General features: G+C 39.2%; 1 protein-coding gene across 1 annotated transcript in view; it reads left to right on the top strand.

Moving 5' to 3' along the window:
* The first annotated feature begins 3,937 nt into the window (after positions 1-3,937).
* The window catches only part of LOC121528970 (zinc finger E-box-binding homeobox 2-like), a 33,223-nt gene continuing 24,870 nt past the window's right edge, over positions 3,938-12,290 (top strand). Inside the window, exon 1 of the mRNA XM_041816633.1 lies at positions 3,938-4,062. Within this exon, the coding sequence (XP_041672567.1) occupies positions 4,005-4,062 (58 nt within the window). The 5' untranslated portion in view covers positions 3,938-4,004. The remainder of the gene's footprint in view (positions 4,063-12,290) is intronic.

Raw genomic sequence — 12,290 nt, 5'->3', positions numbered from 1 at the left:
TTTTCTTGTCTTGCCATTCAGAGGGAGGCTTTTCTTTTCCTTTGTCACATAGGTTGGCATATAATTAACTCCTGCTTAATATGCTGTTTAAGGGCTCTCCTCCCCATGCAAGAAGCTTTGAACCCATAGACCACAGTCAGGGACAAAACCCCAGTGGGACTGCTTCCTCTATGCTCCTCCTTATGTGTGTGTGTGTGTGTGTGTAGAGGAGAAGTTGTTGTATTATCAAGACAGTAGAAAGTTCAAACTATACCACCACAGCAATTCTACTTTCATATCACGCAGCGCACAACTGTTAAAGCATAATAAAATAAACATTCAGTACACCATTCAGTATTGAATTACATTTAAAAGAGTGCACAATTAAGTGCATTTAAAATAGCACATCTTATCTGAATGCAATTGTTGTATTTCCATGTAGGTTAAACAAAACCTCACAAAGGCTGTATCTCTAAACTTCTCTTCTTCTCGCAGCAGTCCATATAGATATAAAGAAATCACACCTATTAATAAAATTCTGAATGAAAGACCCTAAACCTGAGGTACAGATATGCTGCATGGACTCATATGAACTTTTTAAAAAACGGCTCCCAGGACCCCTGAAGCACCTCTGCACCTCTGCGACCCTCATCTGTAGCAAAGTTTATTGCCCCCTCCTCAGCCAGATCCCATCCTCCCTCGCTATTTCTCCTCCCTCGCCCTCATATCCATCCCACCACAAAGAGCCAGGATGACCCTTCTGTCCCTCTTTTTCTTCAGCCTTCTACTCCCTCCCCACCTTTAGGATGCTTTCTCTTCCAGAATCCATTAAGAGACAAACCCCCAGCATTGGTGATGGGAGAAGGAATAAAGGGGCAAGTATTTTTAGCCATATAGGGAATGGGTCTATAAATGTGACCTTAACCTCAAGTAATGTTGGAAAAAAATACTGCTTTGAGTATTTTAATTTTAGCCTCGTAGAAAGGCAACTGGCTTAATTTATGATATTTTTGATAAATGTAGTTAATAATATGCAATGTTTTATCAAATTTTAGCTCTTATACAAGTTGTGACCCTGGCAATTCATCTGAATATTCTTGCTATGGCAATTTTGAGCATTTGCAATAAAAACGCCACAAAGGTTACAATTTATTGCAATAAATAAAAAGAACTTTATCATGTTAACACACTGGGATTTTTTACTTGGTATGTTTTACATATTTGATATAGGCCTGAGTATAATGATGATGCTGTCACATAATTTTAATGCAATTTGTGAAGCTCACTTAATCTTTTTATACTCAGCAGTGTTTCCCAAAGAATGATGCTGCAGTCAAGTGATATGAACAATCATCTTACCCTGCCTCTGTATGTATGTTTATTTCTTTCTGCTCTTTTAGAAGTATTTATCAGTAGGACAGTGCATCATCACACTGAATAACACCACTCCTCTATTGAAATATATGTTCCCCAATAGCCTGTAATCGCAAGTAAGCTGCCTATGTATTGTGTAGGCTCATTATTGTGAGGTAACACATCACAGCCATCATCCTTGAGTGCAAGAATGCAGGTTAATATTAGCAGCAAGAAGTTGCAGAAAAAAAATCAGAAACAACTGCATACAAAACTTTATTTTGAAAATGAGACATAGCATTGTAATCAGTCAGTAGGTTTGCAAGACGGATGTGTTAGTTGATTGCATTATAAACAAAGTCAAGAAAAAGAGAAATTGCTCTGCAAGTATACTTGGCTGGCTGCCTCTGGGTGATCAACCCAAGTATGTCTACAGTATAATGTATGTGTGAAACACAGCTCAGAGTATCTGGAGACAGTTTAGTGGTGAAAAAAGGTAAAACATGAAGCACTGCAGGTGAACATGTAAGTTAAGACAAATTAGCTTTCTTTAATGATTTTTTAATGCATCTCAAAACTGTCAACTAGTTATCTGATATTGTTTTTTCCAGGCTGATTGCAATACCAATTATTAGTAGGTTTTGTTGGTTATAACCAAAATTTGAAATGCATTTACAGAAAAAAATGAGACATTAGAAAGTTGGATTTACAATGTGACATAGTGACAGTCCTTCATTACAGAAAGCTGGGCTAATTCAAACTAATAATTACTAAAAATGAATGTATACTGCAGTAATAAAGGTGAGTTTTAATCTCTGAAAACTGTACATCCTCTACAGTTCATGTATGTGCCAACTAGAAGTGCAAGTGCTCAGATTTTCTTAGGTAAAGTTAACGACATGTAAGAACACCGATGTTGGTCTTACATACAAAATTGTATCTCTTTAACCACGGCAAACAAAATATACTTGACAAAAGCCAAGTTACATTCCAGACTAATATCTTGTGCTGCTGTATTCAAACAACCAATGTATTGTTTTCATCAATCAAATTTTGCCAACATTAAAGTTGAGATTTTCATTGCTTCCAGTGAGTCTTTAACTCAGATTGAGACTGTGGAAAGTGAAAACAGAGCCATAGGGAGACACCTCACAGCACAAGCACGTTTTTTGAATGAAGTGAATTTTATTAGGGATTGATAAAATGCTGCTACAGATAATCAGCTGATAATTTTGAAAAGAAAAAATAATGGACGTTTCATATTTTCTTATACACTGCAGCAGGCTCACTTTTTAGTAGTTTGCAGTGCCCAATTGTATGCACTGAATTGGCTCTTCTTACATGGGGACAGGAGCAACTATTGCACTTTGACTCCTTGATAGTCCTTCAATCATTGGATAATTGATATTTAGGTTACTTAGGGTGGTTTAGAACTCCCATTGTAGTCTATATCCAAAAGTGCTTAACCCTTAATCTGCCTTTAACTTCTCTAATCTGTTTCACCCTCACATCCCAGTTTGTTTACTCCCTTCCTTCACTCTATAGCAGGACACATGATGCGCCGATAAAAAGCTACCCTGCTTTCTTATATTATCTGGCGGAGTTACTTAGAAGTGGGGGGGCACAAGAAAGCCAAGGTGGGGGTCCTGAACGCTGCGTTAGAGTTTTATTTCGGATGTTTTTTCAGTTGCAAAACAGATTACCGTGTAGGTTGCAACACAAAGGACTGTCAATGCACCACTTCCTACAGCCATCCAGGGGTGAATGGGGCGCAGGACGGGGTCCACTCCAGGGTACTTCAGCGCAGGTGCGAGGTGCATAATAGTCAAGCCATAAAACCTGGCAGGGAGGGGGATGCAGGGGAGAGAAAGGGGAGTAGGGGGGCGCGAGCGTACCTGTTCTCATTAACCTTGTGTTATAATTTTCTCTGTTAGGAGTAAAAATAAGGAGAATGATGAGCAGCTGGAGTTAACAGTCCCATTTGCACCTTGTCGAAAAGCCTTCAGGTTCAAACTCTGACACTTCAAGCTTTGCTTGTGTGAGAGGAGTTTGTGCTGCAGACCAGATGTGCACATTGTTAGCAATTAGCTTTTATGATCATCCAAAAATTACAAGTGAAGAAGAAAACTGTCAGAGTAAATGTCCGATGGTAGATATATCACTTGTCGATTGATCGCCTTGCGGTCTTTTAAATTAAACTCAGGTTATGCAGCAGGAACGATAAGTTACAAGCTGTATATAAATCAGATCATCGCAGCTAAAGTGCACAAACATGTTTAGATAGATAAAGGCGGAATGGGCTGATACGTTCACGCTCTTTAAAGACGAGGTGAAGTCTTGTGCATTCAGGACAATACGCTGTCAAATTCCCGATCTTTTAACCGTTCGCATTCATGAGCAGGACTGTTTCGTCGTTGATTGTTTTTTAGATGGGGATGGTGATCGTCCATGATGCCAAGACTGACCTCAGGGCCATCCTCTGCCGCTGACATCACTCCTCCTCGTGCACGGCTCGTCGCCTCAGCTTGGACTCCCATCAAGGTCTGAGAGTCTCCCTGCTGTGACCGAAGGCGATGCCTCATCCTCATTCATTCTCAAGCAGGCTCTCAGGACAAACACACGCGCTCGTAGCACTCCACGGACAACTTTTTGAGACGAAATAAAGCGTGACGATGACGGAAGAAAGCAGGGGTAAACGAAGGAAACAAGCCAACCCGAGGAGAAATCGAGGTAAGAAACATGCAGCTTTAGAGAGTTTGAACAAGTTTGTGAAATGATGCGGGCAGATGTTGCTGCAGCGGACGGAGGCTCGCAGGCGGACCACGTTTGTTGACGAAACTTTGTTTGTATGCGGTTTGTATTTGTGTCTAATATGAACTTTTTATTGCGATTAGTGCTTGCGATTGCTTCATATGACCGATTTTGTGGAGTAGTAGACCGTTAAGTTGGATCAATCCACCTGTGGATTTACCTGCGCAAAACCCATAAAGATGCGAGGAAATCCATAAGAAAGTATTAAAACCTGCTGGTCCACGCGAGTTCTCTCACACCTATACCTTAGTATAGGCTTTTTCTCCAGTTACTTATATACATGACGAATATATAACGATCGATATGTATTTACATTGCTTCTAGTAAGGTCAGAATAAGACTTGTTTTTTAAATCTGGAGATATTTTGTCATAAAATCGTTATCAGGTAAGCTCCCCTGTACTTAGGGTTTCAGGCATATCTAAATTTAGGTTTTGCTTTGCTTATACAGAAAGCTTGATATTATTCTGAGACCAGGCTTTCTAGGTTATTGATTCCTCTTTAGTATATGTGAAACCTTTTGCAAGTTTATTTCTATATTAAAAAATGAAAAAGTAAGCTTCAAGTTGAGTGCATCAGAAATAATAAAAATATTTTGGGTTTGATGTGCTAAAAGTAAGGTTTCTCCTGATCTACATTAAATCATGTAAGATTCACTATTTGGTGTTGCATATCTTGATTTAAGATTGAAATATATGTACAGATATGAAAATGTGGTCATGTGAAAATGCATTCATTTGAAAAGTGTGTCTCATTCCAGCAATTTAGATTTTTTGTCAAATCAAAAACACTGATTTTGAATACATGTATTTATTCAAAATAGCCAATAATGTAGCTAAATAGATTTAAAATTATAAATCCTTCCTTTAGTCACTGATAATTATCTTCCTTTTACATCAAATTTAAAAGTTTTAAATGCATGCTTAGGTTTAAAGTAGCCAAAATATGCATATCAACTCATCAAGATTAGTGGAAATCCTTAGCTGACCTCAAAGCTAAAGATGATGCCCGCTGTCACTTCTCAGTACAGAGAGGAACTTCCAGTTATGGTGAATTTACAGTTAAAAGGCTGTTCTTCTGCACAGGTTTTTGTCTGGATGCGTCTGACCTTGCATCAGAAGTGAGGATACACGCACCTGTGCATGCATTTAAATGTTTGCGTTTTCATCCTACTGAAATGGGCAAGAAAATCATACCTAAATCAAGTCTTAATTGCATTAAAAACATTAATAATTCATAAGACTGAATACTCCTCTTACCCTGAATTAAAATAGTCATTTTCTTTCTGTACCCTGAATAAACCTTACTCTGAGCTAATACTATTAGGCTCTATATATAAAAGCCAAAGTCTTACTACTTGCTCTTAATGCAAAACTGTCTGTAGGAAAAGGATTGAGATACAAACAAACCTAATCATTATTTCAACTACAACTGTAGCCATAAACACTGAAAACACACAGGATTTAGATAGCCTCTTTTTTTTGTCTTCAGGCACATTTAATACCACATACACAAACTTTGCTGGCCAAGTTCCTCGCTCTTCTCCTTCTTAGAAGCCACTGCAACCCATGCAAAATTCTTGTTTGACTCTGATCTGGCGCTCCAGTGCTCTAAACCTATTTGCTGTAAGGATTGTGTTTACTTAAATAGTTTATTACTGTGCTCTGAGTGTTTCCTCGTTTCATTCAGAGAGGTGTGAAGCTTAACAGAGTGTCACCAGGGTGAGATCCCCTCTGACTGCTCAGTGGTAATGGCTACTTGTGTGTTTTGCTCCTACACACGCACACTCTCACCTTTGACTGTCATGTAGCAGTTTGTCGACTGACTGCGCTCTGTTTGACGAATTGGCATCATCTCAGGACCGTGAGAGCTATCAGTAAAAAGACACACTTACTGACAAGGAGCTGTCACTTATCAGTCCAGTTCCTTTTATTCCTGCAGTGACCTCAGAAGAGAGATTAACATCACTTCAAGTCAAATTTTATCAGCAAATGTGTTTTTTTTTAAACATACAAACAACATCTAACAGAGAATTGGAAAAATTGTATCTCTATCTTCAACATTTACACAATCATTTAAACAGTAAGGGCATTAATGTGGGCATTTTTTCCTAATTGCATGAAGAACTACTTGCTTATCTGCATGCATTTTTGCATTGATTGCATGCTTACACATAGTATATTTCTATATCACACATGCGTCAATGTCGGAGTCAGTGGTTGATGCATACATCCTAACATTCGTGCAGAAATGTTAGCATTAAAGCTCTGTGTAGAATATGGAATGTGCTGTGCTGTGTGAGAAGAGAGTTAAAGGTCCTTGATAAAACCAAATGAATTTGGCAGGCTCGACTCATAAGACAGCGATTTGGGGATCTTTTCCAAAACCAGAAGAAAGAGAAAAACATAGGCTGACTTTTTCTTCTTTCTCCAAGGCGCCTATTGATTATGTCTCTGTCTCCCCCAATAAAACTGTCAATGTTAACCAATCTAAAGAAATGTGATGAAATTACTACTCCTCAATTTCTGTGGATTGAAAACAGACCTAAGACAGAAAAGAAACTTTTGAATTGATGACCTATATTTCCTGGCTGTGAATGAGAGATTGAAGTTTAAAGAGTGTGAATACATTATCAGAACAGTGATAGGAAAGTGTTCAGTGTGCCTACATCAGGCCCATTTGCTCGTTTTCGGAATCTGGAGTGTCATTTCCTTTTCTGTCCATTTTTGGAACAATAATGGTAAAATATGTCCTGTATTTTTTATGACTATCCATTTTATTCAAAGCTTTGCCTTCCTTAAAACCTCAAATACTTGATCATTTTAAAAGTACAATGCCAAAGACAGAACATCAAGCACAAACAGTAGTTCAGTTTTTGGTAGACTAGAATCCTAAAATACAAGTTTCCATCCTTACAAACTTTGCTGTGCCACCTTGTTTGGTGCTCCACTGTTACCCTCTTAGCAGAGGCAATCTCTAAAAGAGCTGTCATTTATTTTAAGTCCTCTGGCTGTGTTATACTCGGGCTTTCCCTGCCCTCAGACTCAGCAGGCTTCTTCGCCAGAGCAACATCCGCACAACCCATCAGACTCGTTCAAAGCTTAACTCTTAAATCAGATGTATGGCTGTGTTTCTTGAGCATTCTCACAAACATATTCAATCCCGTTGCCTTGCGTGTTATGTTTTGTTAGTCCATAACAAAGAACTTCACTCTGTTGTTGAGCTGATGTGCCTTTTTAAGAGCGAGCTTTCTCTCTCCCTGTTTCCCTCACTCCCTCTCGTTTTTCTTCTTTTTTCAAATGCCAATTTATTTAAACTCCTTTCCCCTTTTCTTCTTTCTCCTTCATTGATTTCCAAACCCCAGTCTTTGTATGCAGCTGGGGCCCAGCTGTGTGTCTGTGACCATGTATGTGTGTGCATACATGTGTGTGTCTGTGTGTTTGTGTGGGTTTTTCTGGCACAGTGCTGCCACACTGAGCATAGCGCACTGTACACAAAGGACTTGAGCAGCAAAAGAGAGAGGGGGGACGAGAGAAGGAGAGAGAATAGAGGGGGAAACATCTAAACGTCAAAGACTGACGTGCTTGTACTGTACAGAGCAGAGGGGCCGGGCCTTTTGGACCGGGCTCACTTTAACGGCAGATGTATCGGCGCTCTGTGATGAGGGGTGGGGAGGGCGAGACAGCAATGAAGAGCTCAGGCACCACAGTTTATTACCAGGACTCTTCAAGGGGCTCAGCTCAGGCGTCAGGACCAGCGGGTGGGAGGGATGGGGAAGGAAGAAAAGAGAAGAGGATGACAGAGGTGGGGAGCTGATGGGGTTGACAGGGCTGGAAACAAGTAAAAGGGTTCTTTCGCAGTGAGAAGACAAGAGATTTGGGGGGTGAGGGGTAGAGAGAAGAGATGGGACGGGCGACATGATGTGGGAAAATTTAAGCATTTCCTCATTTGTTCCCACAGCTTGGTGTCACACATTTCTCCGATCCTGGCTCTCTGGTTTTGATGCACAGCACTAAAGGGGAATCCCTTGATTGAGTCTCTCTGGTATTTTTCACATGTTTATTTGATTATCGCTCATTATGATGTTTCAGATGTCTCCAAAGCAGTCCCATGTCTTACTGTACATTCCTGCCGCGTGGCTGCCACGCTGTTGATCCACTCCAGGAGGGATTAGTTGGAAAGTTCTGCTGTGCCATTGCAAGAATAATACAATCCAAGGGGGTTTTCCCCCACGTTAGCTCTTGCACGACTGTGTAAGCACCCCGTTAGTGGAGATGTAACGGCAAAGTCATATTTTCGCATATATCACATCCCCGTTCAATTGGCCTTTTAAATCCATATGGATTGCTTATGAAATTAAGCCTAATACTAACTTTTCTCCTTGTAGATGAAGGTAAGAAGAACCAGTACAGCACCCCAAAAAGGGTTAAGTCTGACGTTCCTACTCCTTTAAACTGAAAAATAACACTGATAGCCACAGAGCTCAAGAGGTGTGTGGGTATATGTGTAACAGCGTTTGCACTTCTTGCATGTTTTAACACCAACTGTATTTCTTGCGGCTTCTCACTTATAGAATGGCATTTCTATTTTCACATCAAAGGCGTTTTATCTGATAAAGAGTGTGTACTTACTGTTGCAAATTGATCCCTTTTTCACTTTTGACCAACTAGTATTGTCATTGCTTTGGCAAGACTCCACCTCATTAAGTCTATTTGTAGATCCCTCTTTGGTGAAGACAGCCAGGGCGTTCTGTGTTTGATATGCTGCACATGTGAGAGAGAAGAAAGAGGTTGACTCTCTAGATAGGCAGGCTCTCTGCACACAATTTATAGATATGTGCTGTTTTATCACACCTCAAATTAAATTTGGAAACCCTGCTTCAGCTGTCATGTATTACAAGGCCCAGATGGGTGGCAGAGAGAGAGAGAAAGAGGAGAAAGGGGGAAACAGAGGAAGGCAGCCTTACAGGCAGCTCAGCATGAGGAGAGTGCCAGGATTTGCCAGATCTAGATATTGAAAAGCAGCAGGTTAAAAGAGGAACAGTTTTATATGAGGTGTATGGGAGCTATAGACGTGAGGAGGAGCTTTATTTAGGACCTGATTCAATCACCTCTGAAGCCAGAAAACTCACACTTGCTGGTTAAAGAAGGGAAGCAGTGCTTTTGGCTTCATCAGTTTATCTTCTTTGTTTGGCTTTGATTTTGATATATCCCCTTTTCCCGTTATCATACCCTTTATATTTATTTCTATAGATAGTTGTCTTTGTTATTTAGTGTGTTAGAGCAAAAAAAAAAAAATTAATTTTGTGTCAACAAAGGCAGGACCCTCTGCCCTTCCTCTTCGCATTGAGTGCATTAACCTCTCTTGTGCAGTGCTCTTAACTTGAGAACTATATACAAAGAAAACATCCTCTTAAATGCAAGGCTATACATTGGACATGCAGATGGCCATAGATGGACAAGCATTGCCTTTATATGAATTAACCTAGAGTGATCTGAAACAGGCATCATAGATGATAATGATAGGATCATTAAAGTAGGGCTGTTAATCCATACACATTCATTTTTATTTAATGATGAATTAATTGTTTGTCTATAAAATTCAGGATTTAGTGATGAAAAACAGTTTATTGTCATAATGGTGTTGGTTTACTTCAAGCTGCTGGTAATGACTAATTTGACCAAGAAATGATTCAGAGTATTAGTTATTTGTTGTTAAATTATTAGGATTTTTTTTTTTTTTTTGTGGAAGCTTGTAGCTCCAAACTCTAAACCAGACTTCAATGCTCTTTTTATCTGATTTTATTATAACTTTATTTATTTTTATTGTAAGATTTTTTGTGGGCCCTTTTGCCTTTATTTAGATAAGACAGCTGAAAAGAGACAGGAAATCTTGGGAGATTGAAAAGGGGAAGACATGCACCAAACAGCACAGAGACCAAGAATCTATCCCATGATCAGTTCAGTTAGGACTCTAGCCACCTTCTCTACGCACTGGGCTAAACCAGTGCCCATGATCATAAATTTTAGACTAGGACATTAGGGATACAGCCCTAGATTAATGCTGGTGTTTAGATTGCTGATATGCTAGTTGTTTTACTAAAGGGATCATAGCCATAACTTAAACTAAGGCTGTATGACAAAGTCTTGCATGGATAACAAATGTATCTTATTGAATGTAAAATGTGACCATAATAGATAAAGTCAGTGTTGTCGTAGTTTGGAGCAGGATGTCTTATGGGGTTAAAGTAGTATGCAATAATCATGAAATGTGGGACCAACGCCAATATTTAACACAACATTCAAGGTGGTGCCAATACTGATACTGATGTTTTTTTAATTGCCTCTTTTGGAGTAAGAGTCCCTCTCTTCCAGTGTTTTCTCTGGTGTTTTACCGTGAAACAGATCAGAGTTTGTCTAACACATCACTTCTTCTTACCCACCTCCAAAAAAAGACAACTCTTCCTTGATTCAGCAGTTAGGTGCACTAGATGTCAGAATTTAATTGATTGGACACAACAAGATAAACATTGGCTACTGGTATTTGTTCATGCCACATTTTTTGCATGGCTAGTGTTTGTCAACAGGGCCTATATTAGCCAATACTGATGTTAAACAGATGCATCGGTGCATTCCTAGGGAAAGTATAATTTCCCCCAGCCTGCAGTGCTGCAAATGTGCAGATTTTAAACTCTTATGCTAATGTTAGACTAATGCTAACAAGCTGTAATGACCTACTTGTATACATTACTGTCAACTAACAAAGAACAACACATTAAGACACTAAACAGAATAGGATCAGTTTGTTGTCTGAATGTTAAAAATGACTGAACTAACAACCCAACATGTCCTAACATGTCATTCCAAGATATCATATACTTACCTGGTTGAATTGTTCTATTAAAGACAACATCGAAACTGCTGAGGACATGATGAATAAAACATAACATAATATCAATTAATCAGTCATTCTGGAACAATACAACACTGTTTGGATCTGATGAACATAATGTTAAAGTCACATGTAATGTAGTGCTGACTACAGACCTGCACATTTTTGGATTTTGGATCCTGCAAACAAAGCATGTCTCTCCTCCAGATGGCTTGCAGCCACAGTGCTTTCCTATTCAGCTCTGTGCTTTGAAAGGTAAAACATAAAAATTAGATAGAAAGATTATTTTGAAAAAGCTTATTTTAAGTGAAGAAAGCCACACAGCAGCTCTTCAGCTTTGGGGTTAAAGATTTCCTTCCCCCTTAGCACAAAGTGGATGTGATGTTTTCTATGAGCTCCCCTTAATGCTGACTGTATCTTGCCTGTTGCACAGTTTTGGTCCATAAATCATCATCTGCTTGATCATGAACCCACCCAGTCCACCACTATAAAGTCTATCAATTGCATTTCTTTATCAGCACAGGTGTGGAAAGAAAGAAGTTGAAGTTGGATTCATAACAAAAAAGGCACGATGGGAGACTCCCCTTCTTTCCCTCTTTCTGCTTGTACCTGTGATCACCTGGCACCACCTTCATCTGACCTGCACATCCCACTCTTCATCACACAGATAGTGAACATGCACATAGTTACCTGGGTGGGAGTAAACACATTCCAGCATGCAGTGAGCATGCTTCACTGACTTTTGGGCCCACCTGTAACATCTTTAATTTGACATTTCTCTCTCTCTCTCTCTTTTTCAAGTTAATCCAGTGAGCTTTATTGGTATGGAAAAGGTGTTTGCATTGCTAAAGTAGTGTCAGACAAATTCTGAATGATATTTTATACAATAACAAAACAGATTACAGTATTAAGATTAGAGATTAAAATTAAAGGTTTCCTTTAAGTATTTACAGATTGGTAGGTAGCATTATGGTTAAAAAATGTACATGTATAAATACCGCTGGTGTTGGGCTGATGTTAAATTTTTTTTTTATATTAAACAAATAAAAGGTGTCAAACAGATGCTGACTGTGACCATTCAGTGTTAAATTGTTAGAAAATATAGTGTTTTCCTTTTTTTCCCTGGAAAGTGGTGAATTTTGAGATAGGAGGTTATGGCCCGTTATGGTGTTTGTGGCTCTTCTTTGGTCACAACAGCTCACACAATGTGCTGCAGCATTTGCACTTCACTCAGCATAGCTCATCAGCTCATACTGA

This window comes from Cheilinus undulatus, linkage group 3 (assembly GCF_018320785.1).
Source record: "Cheilinus undulatus linkage group 3, ASM1832078v1, whole genome shotgun sequence".
NCBI classification, from domain to species: domain Eukaryota; kingdom Metazoa; phylum Chordata; class Actinopteri; order Labriformes; family Labridae; genus Cheilinus; species Cheilinus undulatus.
This window is presented reverse-complemented; position numbering and strand designations above follow the sequence as displayed.